Source organism: Triticum aestivum, chromosome 6D, assembly GCF_018294505.1.
Source record: "Triticum aestivum cultivar Chinese Spring chromosome 6D, IWGSC CS RefSeq v2.1, whole genome shotgun sequence".
Taxonomy (NCBI): domain Eukaryota; kingdom Viridiplantae; phylum Streptophyta; class Magnoliopsida; order Poales; family Poaceae; genus Triticum; species Triticum aestivum.
The window spans coordinates 3036378-3052414 of record NC_057811.1 but is presented as its reverse complement, the minus strand read 5'-3'; the positions used below and the strand labels follow the sequence as shown (position 1 = coordinate 3052414).

The 16037-nt window shown below is 43.9% G+C and overlaps 1 protein-coding gene and 1 pseudogene across 2 annotated transcripts; both read left to right on the top strand.

Annotated features, from left to right (window-relative positions):
* Positions 1-269: 269 nt before the first annotated feature.
* Positions 270-6284, top strand: LOC123140665 (protein ENHANCED DISEASE RESISTANCE 2). 2 transcript variants are annotated; one of them, XM_044559950.1, is made up of 22 exons: positions 270-893; positions 1145-1219; positions 1474-1527; positions 1605-1670; positions 2055-2152; positions 2235-2290; positions 2388-2501; positions 2584-2624; positions 2724-2824; positions 2899-2994; positions 3209-3273; positions 3366-3437; positions 3565-3720; positions 3814-4040; positions 4172-4208; positions 4320-4465; positions 4548-4649; positions 4782-4826; positions 4945-5085; positions 5184-5279; positions 5480-5581; positions 5665-6284. In XM_044559950.1, exons 1-22 carry the CDS (start codon positions 357-359, stop codon positions 5872-5874), a joined length of 2637 nt encoding a protein of 878 aa, XP_044415885.1. In that variant the 5' UTR covers positions 270-356; the 3' UTR covers positions 5875-6284. The 2 variants fall into 2 exon arrangements, with proteins under 2 accessions (XP_044415885.1, XP_044415883.1); XM_044559948.1 differs by having other exon boundaries at positions 2052-2152.
* A 6737-nt stretch (positions 6285-13021) lies between these two features.
* LOC123146433 (crocetin glucosyltransferase, chloroplastic-like) lies at positions 13022-15675 on the top strand (annotated as a pseudogene).
* The last annotated feature ends 362 nt before the right edge of the window (positions 15676-16037 follow it).

Genomic DNA, 16037 nt, shown 5'->3' with positions numbered 1-16037 from the left:
AAAAATTCCTAGCATGACGCGCCAAGGAACGAGGCATGCGTCCGAAAGGGGCGTCCGGCAAATTTCCAGTTACTCCTGCATCGACGTTAAATTCGAATTTCACATTCGGCAATGCTATTTGGCACACAAGACGACGAGAGAGAAAAGAAGGGGAATGCATGAGAGGAAGGAAGGAAGGAAGGGAGTATAAAAAAAGAAGCAACCAAGGTCCACTTGTCCCTCCTCTCCTCTCTTCTTGTCGCTCCCCTCCACCGCCACAACCACAACCACAACCCCAACCCCGGCCGCGGCTCTCCCGCCCAGCCACCCCCTCCGTCTCCATCTCCATTCCTCCCTCGTCGAGCTCGCCCGCCCGCATGCGCTCCCACCTCTCCATCCACCCGTTCCACCCCCACGAGCGCGCGGCGGCGGATGGAACCCAGCCCCAGCAGGCCGCAGCAGCAATGAGCCGGCCGACGCCCGCCGCCGACGCCGAGGAGGCGCCGCCGGCGCCCGCCACGCCCGCCCCCACCTCCGACCCGTCATGGAGCCGCGCCGCGCGCTACGTGCGCACCACCATGCTCAGCTCGTCGGCCTCCAGGCGGGAGCCGGCGGCCCCGTCCTCCGCCACGGCCAAGGCCGCCGACCTCACCAAAGCCAACACCTTCGCCACGCCGCGCGACCCGTCCCCCGGCGCTGCGGGCGCGGCGGCGGCGGCGAACGCGAAGGAGATGCAGGCCAAGACGTCCGCCCTGGCCGCCGTCAGGGAGGCCGCCGCCGCGGCCATCCACCACGAGGGCTGGATGGTGCGCTACGGCCGGCGCAAGATCGGCCGGTCCTTCTTCCACACCAGATACTTCGTGCTCGAGTCCAAGCTGCTCGCCTACTACAAGAAGAAGCCCAAGGACAGCATGGTTCGTACGTACGCCTCATCATCGATCAAAGTTTGAAATCCATCATCAATTTTGTGTTTGTTTCTGGGGGATTTTAGTCTTGTTTGATCCTTAGTTATCTGCATTCATTTATTTCTGATATCCTGATGGGACACTATTTCATCCTGACGACATTCCAAGATTTTATCATGCTTTCTGCTTCCTAGATTCAGATAGCACACAACACCTCTCGTGTGGATAACTGTTATTAAGAAATTTGTGCATATGTGCAGGTGCCGCTAAAGTCGCTGCTAATCGACGGGAATTGCAGGGTGGAGGATAGAGGACTGAAAACACATCATGGGCAGGTGAGTTTAATTATTTCAGTAATGAATAAGTTTTGGATTATTAGATACCCTATGATTCTGACAGTGTGAAATAGCTAAATCACGGTTTTTGAACACCATAATGTTGATTTTATTCAGAAAAAAAACACCTTCATTCATTTCTGCTCTTGTGCATGCAAGATGCAGCAATCACCAAGTAACTTAGCACGCTGACATTTTTCATTGCCTGTATAATTGGGGAAATGATATTTTCTCTTGCTGATTTTTCTTTTCAGATGATTTATGTCCTTTGCGTTTATAACAAGAAAGAAAAGGAGCACCAAATCACGGTTTGTTCTAAGCTGAGAGCCCTTCAACACTGTCACTTGGTCTCTGTTTTATGCTGTAACTAAAACTTAATTCTCAGATGGGTGCGTACGACATTGAAGACGCACTGGCTTGGAAAAAGAAGATAGAGCAGATAATTGATCAGGTTAAGTAGCACAATTTAATAACATATCTAAGAGATGTTCAAATTTTAGGAGGCATTTGTTTCCCATTTATTTTTCATGTTTGATCGTGAAATAATCGTATTATTTGACAATTAAACAGTAGGAAGTATTGATGTGCAGTAAATTGTACTGTTAAGATATGGTACCCGCTAGCTCATTCCAGGAGAGGCACGTTGGATAGCTTTGAGCCTCACCCAACTGTATTGAGAAAAGAGAACTATCTATTAAATGGAACATGCATAAGGCATTGGGTAGCACTCTAGCTGATGTCATTTGGATTTCTTAGTCATTTTCTTTAATAGTAATGGCATATATATGCTCCGTTTGTTTGTATCGATCATCACGTCTCCACATTCTTGCAGCAGCAGGACTCTATGGCAGATAAAAACCGTAAGGCCTTTGCTTCGATGGACTTCGATACGGAGCTTGGAGGGCAGTTTGCATTCTCAGATCATGACAGCGCGTACGTATGCGATGTTCCATGTCTTATGTATTCTCTTATCGCTGAATTAGCCAGAAATTTGATAATTACAGAACAAATGTAGAGCTGAAGAAGAAGAGGAGCGGCCCATTTTGACTCGTAGGACGACTATAGGGAACGGTACGAAGTTACACGCATTGACTACCTGAGTGAAGCAGAGCACTGGTCTGCAAGCTGCATTTCTCAACTTTTTCATGCGTCTTTCCGGTGGTGCCAGGTCCCCCCGAATCGATACACGACTGGACCAATGAGCCTGATATTGGGTCAAATCAGAATGAGCCGAGTCAGTTTTCTTCCAAGAAGAATTGGCGGCTTCTTCGATGCCAAAATGGCAAGTCTAGGTTCTTCCCCCCTTATGTCATGAACCCTTTGTTTGCCGAGGATTAATTTTAACTTGGTGTTGTCATTGGCAGGACTTCGCATCTTTGAAGAACTTCTTGAAGTCGATTACCTTGTATGTCCTGGCAGCAATCTTAACTGCTGGAGAGTTACTACTCAACAGTGCCTGAAATTCTGAATCTGACACCGACTTGTACTTCTATGCGCTGTGCAGGCAAGAAGCTGTAGCCGTGCTATGAGGGCTGTCGGGGTAGTGGAAGCCACATGTGAAGCTATTTTTGGTCTAGTGATGAGCATGGACGTGACGAGATACGAGTAAGAGTTTGGCATTTTAAGTCTCTGCTGTTCGAACTACTGACGCTGATGTCGATGTTTGTTCTCCACTATAGGTGGGACTGTAGCTTTCGCTACGGAAGTTTAGTTGAGGAGGTTGATGGCCACACTGCAATAATCTATCACAAGTTGCAGCTGCACTGGTGTCCAATGTAACCTCACTCTCACATGTTAACATGTTTTTACCATCTGGAAAATACTCCCTCCGTAATTTAATTAAGTTGCGCAGGGAGTACATTTTTAGCATGTCGCAAACATATAATACTTTCTTCTATCCCTTATCTGGAAGCATCATTAATACTGGTAGCATTTTGAATTGTCTGTCAGATTCTAGCTTACATTCTTTCCATCCTAAATAACATGCAGGCTAGTCTGGCCCAGGGATCTTTGTTATGTCCGTTACTGGCGGCGGAATGATGATGGAAGCTATGGTACAGTCTTGAAATTTTCCATATAGCTGTCACATTTGCTGCCTGCAGTGCCTTCTCATTGACAGTGTATATTTCTTGTTACACATATGCAGTTGTTCTCTTTCGATCTGTCGAACATCCTAACTGTGGCCGGCAAAGAGGGTATGTGAGGGCTTTCATCGAAAGTAAGTCTCTTTCTGACCATCGGCCATCCTCTTCATTTCATTTACCTGAGAGGATGAGACTCTTCAAATAAACAAAATTAACTTGGGTTCATTTTTTTTTCCTTTTCTGAACTTCATACTAGTTCAGGTGGTGGGTTCAAGATTACTCCTCTCAAGTGTCGCAACGGACGGCCCCGTACGCAGGTCCAACACCTTATGCAGATCGATCTGAAAGGATGGTTCCTCAACTACTCCGCTTCCTTTCAGTACCATACATTGCTGCAAATACAGAACTGTGTTGCCGGTACTGCGTGGTTTTTCCCCTTGTTATTCGAGAGCATATATACTTCACCAATTCATTCTGGTGCTTACGGCTTTAATTCACACTTACTGCCAGGCCTGCGCGAGTACTTCTCACAGACAGATGAATGCCATATAGCTCCAAGGATTCCTGTCATGGAGAAAATGTTTGATCCGTCGGCGGATCAGAAAAACCCGCAGCCTCGTGCAATCGACAAGATTAAACCATTAGATAAAGACCAAAAAGATGGTAGAAACATGTCAATCATCGAGGAAGAATCCGATGAAGACGATGACTACCAAGTTCCTGAAGCTAACATAGAGGTTACATATCCTAGACCACACTGATAGTTTTTTCTTGTTTTCCAATTGAGTATATCTTAAACCACACTATGAACAACAGTTTTAAGTGTTTTCTCACTTCATAATAAACATTTCTGAAAATTAATGTACAGGATGACCCCAACAAATCTGACAACGACGCTAAGCCAGGTTTGATTACCGCTTCCTATCTGCGTGCTTGCATTATCATGTGTGCTGTCAAGTTCCTAGGGCAGATGCTTTTTTTTTTTTGCTCTAACGGCGATAGCTTTGCCATGGCAGAAGAACCTCCAGAAAAGATTGATTTATCGTGCTTTTCTAGCGTCCTTCATCGTGATCCGGATGAGAAAACCCGCAACTGTTGGACAGTACCCGATAGCACCCTCTTTAAAGTTCGCAGCAAGAACTTCCCTACTGATAAATCAAAGGTCTAAATCTTCCATTTTATTCTTAATTAACTATGAAGAATATTAGATGAAGAACTTCAACACACTCGCATCATAATTACAGATACCTGCAGCAAGTTATCTCATGGAGCTTGCGGCGATCGACTGGTTTAAGGACACCAAGCGTATGGACAATGTTGGCAGGCAGAAAGGTTGTGTTGCTCAGGTAAACATCATAATTTACCAGAAATTTTCTGAGAATACGCCCTTTTGAATTCATGGAGCTTGTTTCTCTCTGAAGTATAACAGAACCACTTTTGAATTCATACTTTTGTTTCCACTGCTACCGGTATTGCAGCTTGCTGCTGAGAAAGGGATGCACACATTTGTTGCCAACATACAAGTGAGTGACATTCTTAATAGATTTCTGTGTAACATATTATTCATGTGTTTGTAGACTTCTGTGAAACTTCTTTTCGAAAGGAGGCATTTTTGGTGAAGTCATCAATATCCTATTGCAGATTCCTGGATCGACCCATTACAGCATAGTGATGTATTTCGTCACAAATACCATGAAAAAGGGATCGCTGCTGCAACGTTTCTTCGACGGCGATGATGAATTCCGCAATAGCAGACTGAAGCTTATACCGGCCGTTCCGAAGGTCTGTTTTTTTTTTCCACAAAAATCTTGTAATCTGCAACTAGTTTGTTGTATTCTTCATCTTCACTCTGTCTCAAAAAACTAACAAAAAATCTTCAGGGCTCTTGGATAGTGCGGCAAAGTGTCGGAAGCACCCCTTGTTTGCTGGGAAAGGCCGTCGACTGCAGCTACATACGCGCTCCGGGGTACTTGGAAGTAAGTCACTGTTTATCACGTGAAATCCTCCAAATGATGGGCCGCCGATAGCTTTTTCCATGTCATGTTTACAGCATTAGAATGACCAGTAGAGTTTTGGGTTCAGAACATTTTACTACCGACAGAAATTCATCATCATTATTGTTTTTTTCTCATTTTTGGTGAGACAATGCATCTTGACGGATAGGTTGTTTCTGCAGGTGGATGTTGACATCGGTTCTTCTGCGGTAGCTAATGGGGTTCTGGGGCTGGTGTTTGGTGTTGTCACAACATTGGTAGTTGACATGGCCTTCCTAATACAGGTAGGAACCCCAAATGCCAATGTTGAAGCATGTTTATATTGAAGAAAATAAAATCTTGTCCTATCTTATCAATGAATATACAGGCGAACACGTACGAGGAGCTCCCGGAGCAGGTGATCGGCGCGGCTCGGCTGGCTCACGTCGAACCGGCGGCAGCAATAGTTCCTGACCTTGATAATACCAACAGCGACAGCAAAGATAGCAACAACGACGACAACACCACCACCAACAACAGCACCACCAACAACAACACGACTTCCTCGGAGGACGATTCGTCCAAGAAAACCAACTGATTCCGTCGGCGTGCGTGCGTGCAGATTAATTTGTTGATTCTTTTTCGTTTCTTCTTTCCTCTTCCATTAGTCACTCGAGCACTGCACCAACTCGCAGCCCGGTCTTGAGTTCAGAACCTGAGGCAGTGTTGATTTTGTTCATTCTTTTATTCGTTACAATTCATTTTTTCTTTTCAACTTCATTTTCGGTGTCTGGAAGCACTTGGATGTAAATTACGCGCGCGCAGAATCCAGATTGATATACGCGCTCCGCTTCCTTACACTTTTACAAGGTATATATTTGTTAATATATGTATGATCCAATAGGTGACATTCAGGTTAAATTGCTACATACTACAGACTGCAGAGTATATCATATATATGTAAACATTGCCCTGTTTCAAAGCAAAGGAACCATTTTGTTCGTTTTCTCAGCTTAATTAACAATGTAATGTCCATGTCCATTTGCTATGGCTTATAAACCGGACCGGGGAAGCTAATCTCTAGGCTAGACTGTTGAGCCCTATGATACCACTATGAGTCTATCACAAGCATGAATATTACGAGTATGGAGATAGTAAATGTAAATACCTAGGATTTTACTACTTTGACTCAAGGGCTTTAACTAGGATTTTAATGCGCAGGGCATTTGATTCGTGTGGTTTTAGTAGGCCCACGGCTTCTTCGATTTGAAGGAATCGCCTAGGGTTTTAATTCATGCGCCATTTGATTCGTGCAATCTTAGTTTATGTAGTTTCCAAATCCAACTGGATTCAAGAGTATATGCAACATTTCCATTCCACGGTTTCTGGCTCTCTTATTTTTTTGAAATCTTATGTCACATTTTTTTTGAAAACTTATGTCACAAAATTTAATGTTTTGTTTCCGGCTCCCTATCCTGGCAATTTTAGAAAATAGAGCCTTTGATCAATTATCTTGATTTTTGTTCAGACAAGCCTTGATCCATTAAATTTTGTGGTCCGCATGATACAAAATAATAATCATAAGCAAGTGCCTTCAAATATGAATCAAACCAATTAACTTTTATGTCGCATAAATTGCATATTAATACAATGACTCTTGGTACAACCCTTGTCTTAACAAATCAAAACACGTCTATATTATGAGATGAACTGTGCATGTTTAAAGGGGTATTTTTTTTAAGAAACACATTTCTACTCTTTCTTGGCAGAGGAAATCTATCTATTAAGATACTAAGCTCCCTTGTTTGAAGCCTTCTGATGTGTCGAGGGCTATGGGCCGCTATGGGTCCCGCCTATAAGAGTGTTTGTTGCTGGTTGAGAGCAACACACTTACACACACCAGTTTTCTAGGTTTTGAGAAGGTATTCCCTAGTTTTCCTGTGTTTCTCTATCGGGTTTAAAAACTATTCTTTTGGTTTTTTCTGTGTGTTCTTGTAGGCGTTTTTGTTAGTGTCGCGAGTGTGCTTGATATTTTTCATGCGAAATGGAGTACCAGTGTTTCCTTGGTGGAAAAACAAATTTGGGTGTAACATTTGGGGGTGACATTTGGTGTTGAATTTGTTTTTTTTTTGCAAGCCAAAATGCCTAACCTTTTTACCTGAAATTTTGCAGGCAGCATTTTGATGTGACTACGAACACATAAAAAATTTGCTCGTATTTTTTTGACATTTAAAAAATCATTTTCCAAGCACAGGAGCACGCGCACCTGGGAATCGAATTGGATTTCTGAACTTCTCCTAATCGACTATGAATCATTGCACATAACCTGCTCTACCTACTGCAACTCAAAACTCACATATTAGCTCAGAGGTGAACTTTCAATAAAGTATCAACTAGTTCCACTAAAAAAATCCTCCTCAATGGAGTACTAGGTATATGCAGCCTCTAAGGGAGCGCGACGACCGAGTCTGCGTCGCCTCCACCCGACCAGTGGTGGGCGATACACCTGGTCTCCGACCTCTGCACGCCGGCTATGCGTGTTTACCGGTGAGGCACCCTAGTCCGCCGGACTAGAACACGACGGTTGGTGCTCCTCGACTGCCGGGGCATTCGTGTCCACGATAAGGCGGAGCAAGAAGGTGAGATAGTAGGAGATAGTGTACATATTTTTCCCCTCTCACGTTGCGTTGGTTGGGCGGTTGTAGGGGTGGTACGACACGTCAGAGGTTCGAGGAAGAGAGCCATGGCCGGCGAGGTATTAATGCGTGCTGTGTGATTCAGGCTTCAGTTGCCATCCCCTTGCTCCTTGATGGCTCGAATTCCCCCTCTCCCTGCCCCAAATTGAGAGCGCTTCTAGGATTCGATAGTGCACCGAAAGCTGCAGCTCGAAGCCAGGATGCTCAAGATCGTGAGCAGGACAAGCTAAAGATGGAGCGGATGTAGGAGATCATCTCCTTGTTCGTTCACAGGGAGGACATGCAAGCTCCGGGGGCGAGGGTGTTCCACATGTTTTCCAAGGAGGAGGACCTCCGCCTCTCCACCGACGGGAGGGCGGTAGGTCACTTGTTGAAATTTAGTCTACTTGTTGAAATTTAGTTCTCAAATTTATTCAAATATAGTTCACCCCATTAAAGTCTAGTTCACTAAATTCTAATTTCGTTACTCTCTTTTTGCTATATGATTACTTCACTCAAATTCAAAATTAGTTCACCTTATTAAATTTTGGTTCCTCAAATTCAAATTTAGATCATTTATTTTCAAAACTAGCTCACTCCTATTTTCACTCAAATGTAAATCTACTTATTCAATTTTTAGGTCATTTATATTCAATTTTAATTAATTCATATTAAAATTAAATCACCTTATTCAACTTTAGCTCGCTTGTTCAAATTTATTTCACTCTTATGCTAAATTAATTCACCTTGTTCAAATTTAGTTTACTCTCTTTTTAAAAATTCTATCACTCAAATTTAGTTCACTAAATTTAGATTTAATTTAGTGCACTAAATTCAAATGTACTTCACTCAGTTTCAAATTTAGTTCCATTTTCAAAATTTAATTCACTTATTCAATTTAGTTCACTTCTTCAACATAGTTCACTTCTTCGAATTTTAATTCACTCTCTTTTCAAAATTTGTTATTTGCCTTTTTCCAAATTAGTTCATTCAAAGTCAAACTTAGTGCACTCTTTTTTTAGATTTAGTCCAGATATTCAGATTTAACTCACGTATTCAAATTTAGTTCCCTTCTTCAAATTTTAGTTCACTCTATTTTTCAAAATTAGTTCACTCAAATTCAAATTTAGTTCACTCTCTTTTTCATATTTAGTTCACCCCCTTTTTCAAAATTAGTTCACTAGGTTTAGTTCACTCTCTTTTCAAATTGTATTCACCTATTTAAATTTCATTCACTTATTGAAATATAATTTGCTTTATTCAAATCTAGTTTATTTGTTCAAATTTAGTTCACTCTCTCTTTCAAAATTAGTTCACTCAAATTAATGTTTAGTTCACTCTCTTTTTCAAGATTAGTTCACCAGATTTAGTTCACTCTCTTTTCAAATTTTGTCCAGTTATTAAAACTAATTCACTTATTGAAATTTAGTTTGCTTTATTCAAATCTAGTTAATTCGTTCAAATTTAGTTCACTTATTCACATTTAGCGCACTCGCTTTTCAGTTTTAGTTTGCTCCCATTCAAATTTAGATCACTTAATTTCAAATTCAGTTCACCCTCCTTTTCAAATTTAGTCCACTAATCTCAAATATAGTTCACTCTTATTCGATTTTAGTTCGTCTTATTCAAATTTAGTTCACTTAATTACTTTAGTACACTCTCTTTTCAAAAAATTAGTTCACTGAAATTCAAGTTTATTTCATTCAGTTTCAAATTTAGTTAGATTTTTAAATTTAATTTAGTTATTCAAAATTAGTTCATCTTATTCATATATAGTTTCTTCGACTTTAGTTCACTCTCTATTCCAAAATTAGTTCACTCAAATTCAAATTTAGTTCACTCTCATTTCAAATTTTATTTCACCTATTCTAATTTAATTCGGTTATTCCAATCTTAGTACACTTTATTCAAATTTAGTTAGTTTTTGTTTTTCAAATTTACTTTACTTATTCACATTATGTTCACCCTCGTTCTAATTTAGTTCACTTTCTTTTTCATATTTAGTTCACTAACTTCAAATATAGTTCACCAAATTTTAAATTTAACTCACTTTTACTCAAATTTAGTTCATTTTATTTCTTATTTAATTTTCTAATTCAAATTTAGTTCAGTACTTCAATTTAGTTCACTCTTTCAAATTTAGTTCACCTTATTCATATTTACTTTATTCTCTTTCCAAAGTTCACTCAAATCCATATTTAGTTTACTATTTCTAAAAGACTACTTCACCTTACTCAAATTTAGTCCACTCACATTCAACGTTCACTCTGATTGTGATCGGAGTAGTACTTTCTCTCGTTCTGTTTAATATATTATTACAACAAGACTTCTGAATGTGTTTTATCCGTTTTCTCATTTCGTCGTTGGCTTCAATATTGAAAAATGTTTCTTCAGATTTTATGACAAACAAGAATTCAACACTACATATTTTTTTCTCCTTTTTCTACAAATTATCTCTGAACCAAGTAATACCTGATTATTGTTCTGTTCTTCAATCATTTTTATCTTCTTTTCCCTATCTTTCCTCATGAATTATTTTAAATAGAAATAAAAATTATTTAATCGTTGAGAAAAGATAAGAGAAAAACATAAAGCAGTGCACAACCTCGTTCCAACGGCGAACAAAAGAACAAACAATAAAGCACAACCATTTTCCATAATTCAGGGAATTCGGATCGATGCAATTGAGTTCATTACAACACAAATAGCGAACAAAGCAGAGATCGAACATAACAACAACACCAAACAGTTACACCATCGAATGGGCTTCCTAATGCAGCCCACGAAGAAACCATGTAGGCGCATGAACTCCTACTAGGCGCCAGCCTGCGAGGAATGCAACTATGCAAGCACACGGGCCCTGCTCTCACGGAGGAAGACATGCAAGCATCGTTATTTTTCTCTCTTTTTTCTCTTTCCATTTTTTTTCTTATTTTCACTTTCGTTTCTTTTATCTACTTTTAAATTTCTCTAGAATATTTTGGGGAAAATACTCTTACCTTTTATATTTCATTAATTCTAAGTAAAAAAAGTCGTATAAGATGGAAAACCATTACATAGCATATTTGGAAATCGTCTGCAAATTAAAAATTAATAATGACATTTTAACAAAATATCCATTGTCTATTTGGAAAGTTATAGTGCGTATTGAAATCATGTTTATCATGTTTTCTAAAAAAAATGTTTGTCGCATGTCTGAAAATTGTTGATCCCATATTTATTAAGTGTTTAAGTAATGTTCCTCACATATTTAGTAAATACATACCTTGCAAGTATTCTAAACCAGATCATTGAAGTGACATAAATTAATGAAAATGCAGGAAATATCGGCGTTCAAGCTGTAAAGTGAGGATATCAGGTTTAGAATGGTGATTATTTAAGTTAACCACGAAGTGGGGAAGCGTACGGTTCGTATTCGAGATGAGTTATCGACTAGTACTTGTAGTAGACTAGTTTTTTTTTTTCAGAAAAAAACTAGTCTGCTACATATACTAGCTAAACACTTGTGCGTAGACTAGTTAACTCCTATATTTCTTTACCTGATAACAAAGCACCGACTGCTTTTGGTGGTCCGTCGTCCCACATTTTGCAGAAAAATCCCTGTTTCTGAGAAATTAACCCGCAGTCTTAACTTAAACGTTTCGCTTTTTGTAGAAAACTCCCCGAGGTTTCGGTTAATCAACTGTGGTCCTATATTAAGTGACAATAAAAACCTTTCACCTTTTTTAGAAAACCCCCTGAGATTTTGGTTAATTAACCTGCCGTACGTCTACAAAATAATGTTTTTATATAGATTTAAATGTTTTTTCAAATATTCATATCTTTTAAACCATAACTCTAGTTTTAACATGTTATATATGAAAATTGATTAGAAAAATGTGTAGAATATGAAAATGATGTCATTTTTATCCGTTAACCATTTTTAAAGGCTGTTTAGAGACAGATTCAAATTCTTTAAAAATATTCTTATCTTTTAAATCTAACTCCGATTTTTTTTTCGTCGACTGCTCTTCATTCTGCAGAATATCGGCCTGCCCGTCTTGTTCTCGCTTGCTGCCTTCTCTCTGGTGGTCGTCAATGCCAACGGGCGCCGGCTGGTAAGTGTCTACCCCATCCATACATCTCAACTTGTGATCTAGGCAGCGGCAGCATTGAGAGCTCGTCTCCCCCGTCCATGCATCTCAACTTCTGGTCCAGGCAGCGTGTGTATCTGTATCCTTCATCTGATTCTAGTCTAGAAATTTGTTCAAGCAGCAGCAGGCCATATAGATATAGATGCATGGCTTCCGCATAGTGCATGCACTCATGAAATTAGCAGTTACGTTGTTGCTGCCGCCGGAGAGCAACACCAACATGAGACGACCTCCAAGGTTGCCGGGGGCAATGTCGCGGAAGGCTCGTCGACGGCGTACCCGGGCGCTTCCAGTTCCAGGACAGCGCTGTCCTCGTCGGCGTCGCCGGCGGCCAAGGACCCCTTCGCGGCCTCCGTGCAGTGCAGTTTGCCATGGCCCGGGCGGGTCGGCGCGCTCGAGGCACGGCGCTGGCGCTGCACGGCAAGCACAAGGGCGGGAGCGTGACGCCGCCACCACCCGCCGCGCCCGCGCAGTCGACGCCGCCCAAGAGGACCTGTTCCCGTCCTGGGTCTCCGACCACGACACGAAGCTCTTCGAGTCTGCCACGGGCGGCGTGACACCGGACGCCGTGGTGACGCTGTATGGCAGCGGGACGCACCGAACCAACGTCGACGCGATCGACACCCAAGTGGGCTGCTGCGGACAGAATTTTAGACCCAACCGATTAATTAATTAGTACCATCTCACTTATATGTTTAAATTCAAACTGAAAACGTAAAATCACGGTGAACCCATCAAGTCAATCCGTGCTTTATTATTAAATTAATTATTAAGGAAAGATTTTCTTGCAAGATATCTCGGCAATGCCGTAATATATGGCAAGCGAAGCAAATGGCCAGCTCCACATCGCTCACTCGCCGCAACCTAACCCAGCAAAGGGACACGGACATCAACCTAACCCAGCTAGCTCCACATTCCACATCGCACGCACGCAGCAATGGCGCCCGTTGTGGAGCGCGCGTCATCGGCGCCGCACTTTCTCGTGGTGACGTACCCGGCGCAGGGCCACATCAACCCGGCGCGGCACCTCGCGCTGCGCCAGGCGCCCGTGTCACCGTCTCCACCGCCGTGTCCGCCTGCCGCAAGATGTTCTCGGACCACGCGGACGCGGCGGCGGTGGACCATGTCGACGGCGCCGGCGTCCGCTACGTGCCCTTCTCCGACGGCTTCGACGCCGGCTTCGACGGGGACATCACGGACTACATATCGAGCCTCAAGGCTGTGGGTCCCCGCACGCTGGACAGCGTGCTCGCGCGCCTCCGCGACGCCGGCACCCCCGTCACGCAGCTGGTGTACACGCAGGTCGTCTCCTGGGCCGCCGACGTCGCGCGCGCGCACGGCGTGCCCGCGGTGCTCTACTGGATCCAGCAGGCCACCGTGCTCGCCGCCTACTTCCACTTCTTGCGCGGCACCGACAGTCTCGACCAGGCCGTCGCCGCGGCGGCGAGCAACCCGTGGGCGGACATTCGCGTCCGAGGGCTCCCGCCGATGCGCGTGCGTGACCTGCCGCAGGGGCGGAGCTGGAGCTAATCTTACCATGATGCACCACTTAACCATGGGAAAAAAATTCAAGCATGGATGCTGTGTTTCATAGCTTGTAATACGGATTACTAAACATAATAGAAGTCTATTTATAAAAACAAAATGCAACAGTCAAACTGCTTAATATAATGCTAAACAAATGACAAAATTATTTGAAAAGGTCTAGCATTCTCAAATTAAAACACATCATCACATATCAAGGTTCGTTAACCTAAAATATAAAAACTGGAATCAAATTTTCAAGTAGAACATAATAAAATGCCCAAATCAAAGTACTTAAATTTGCTAAAATTTTAAAACTACCTTTAGTATAATCTAGTCCTTCAAGCCATGAAATACCCAACCACGTGATCATTGATGACATTTTCTGTTTCTTCTTTCTCCACATAACAAATAACATCATCACTTAATACTCTATCAATCTCCCTTTGCCAGGATCACATTGAATCTCCTCCTCCCAATTCATAATAAGGAATAAAATAAGGTTTAATCCACTAGCCATAATTTCACACATACAATTGTCGCAACCTAAAAAATATTTAGGACAAACAACACAGAAAAGAGTTAAATTCGAACCAAGAGATGCCTGTAATCCAGACAAAATAAATAAATAAAAATAAAAGCACATTGCTATGTGAGGAAGAGAAATTTACGACGCGGCACGTGGTCGCTGCAACATTAAGCGTCAGGCAAGGCGGCCGCTGCTGCGTGTACGTTCGGATCGATTAGGAACAAATCCGTGCTGCTGGCTGCTTCAAATCGTTAGGACTGGATGCTGCAGCGCGTACGTTCGGATCTATCAGGAACGGATCCGTGCTGTCTCAAATCTTTCGGAACTGATCGATTTGAATCTGATTGATCGTATCGTCGCCGCGCTCGGGACAGAAGACAGAACAGGAGATGAGGAGATGGGATTTGTTTGTTTTTTCGAGTGGAAGACGCGGGATGAATAGCTGGCTTCGTGCGTGCATTTTTTTTTTGTTTCAAAGAAAGGCTTCGTGCGTGCGTCAAGGCAAGGCCTGCGAGCGTGTATACGTGAGACGTGGGCAGCTGGTTCAAAGGGGTCCTGTAGCACTCTTGCTGGCCCACCCTGATGCACCGGGCCAAATACCTGATATTTAGCACTGATTTTTTTTCGGACCTGTAGCCTGTGCCACAGGCTCAGCTCAAAGAGCTCCGCCCTGACCTGCCGTCCTCCTTCACCACCACCGGCGACGACCACCACACCTACGCCTTCATGCTACGCGACATGCGCGAGCTGCTCGACGTGCTGGGCCGCGAGGACACGCCTACCGTGCTCGCGAACACGTTCCACGCCATGGAGCCCGACGCGGTGGCGACGCTGAGCCAGAGCGGCATCCACGTCGTCCCCATCGGCCCCGTGCTCTCCTTCCTGGATGCCTCGGCGGCGTCGGCCAGCAACAACAACAACAACAACGACCTGTTCAAGCTGGACGGCAAGGGGTACCTGGAGTGGCTGGACGCGCAGGCAGCGGGGTCGGTGGTGTACATCTCCTTCGGGAGCTCGTCCGCGATGAGCAAGCGGCAAATCACTGAGGTGGCGCGCGGCATGGCGGAGAGCGGCCGGCTGTTCTTGTGGGTGCTGAGGAAGGACAACCGCAGCGAGGTCGACGGCGACGAGCTGAAGCTGTGCGCCGGCGGTGGCATGGCGGTGGAGTGGTGCGACCAGGCAAAGGTGCTGTCGCACCCGGCGGTGGGGTGCTTCGTGACGCACTGCGGATGGAACTCGACGCTGGAGAGCGTTGCGTGCGGCGTGCCGGTAGTCGGAGTGCCGCAATGGACGGACCAGGGCACCAACGCGTGGCTCGTGGAGCGGCAGCTCGGCACCGGGGTAAGGGCCGCCGTGATCAGCGACAAGGACGGCGTGCTAGAGGCTGGCGAGCTGCGGAGGTGCATCAGCTTCGTCACATTGGATGTTGTGCGCGCCATGGCGGAGCTGTGGAAGGAAAAAGGCACGGGGGGCGGCGGCCGTGGGCGGCTCACCTCAGGGCGTTCGTTGCCGGGGAGGTCGCCCTCGCCGGCAACTAGCCAGCCGGCTGGTAGGCCACCTTGCATGCATGGCATTGTTCTGCAAACAGACAGAAGGACGACGTACATACGAGACGAGACGACTTGCTCCGTACCGTACTGTCGACGTTGCATCTGTTAGGACAACTGAAAAAAATAGCGCCCTATATCCTCGCTAATAGCACGCTATAGCGTATTAAGAATTGTCTCGCTAAATATATCAATATACAACGTCTCGCTAATAGCACGCCATAGCGCGATATAGCACGCTAATAGCATATTTTGAGCTCCACGCTATTTTGCTATAGCGCGCTATTTTTTCCCTTGGTTAGGACATCTCTAACAGTAACCCGCAAGAATCTTTCCCGTGTGTGTGGACAGGG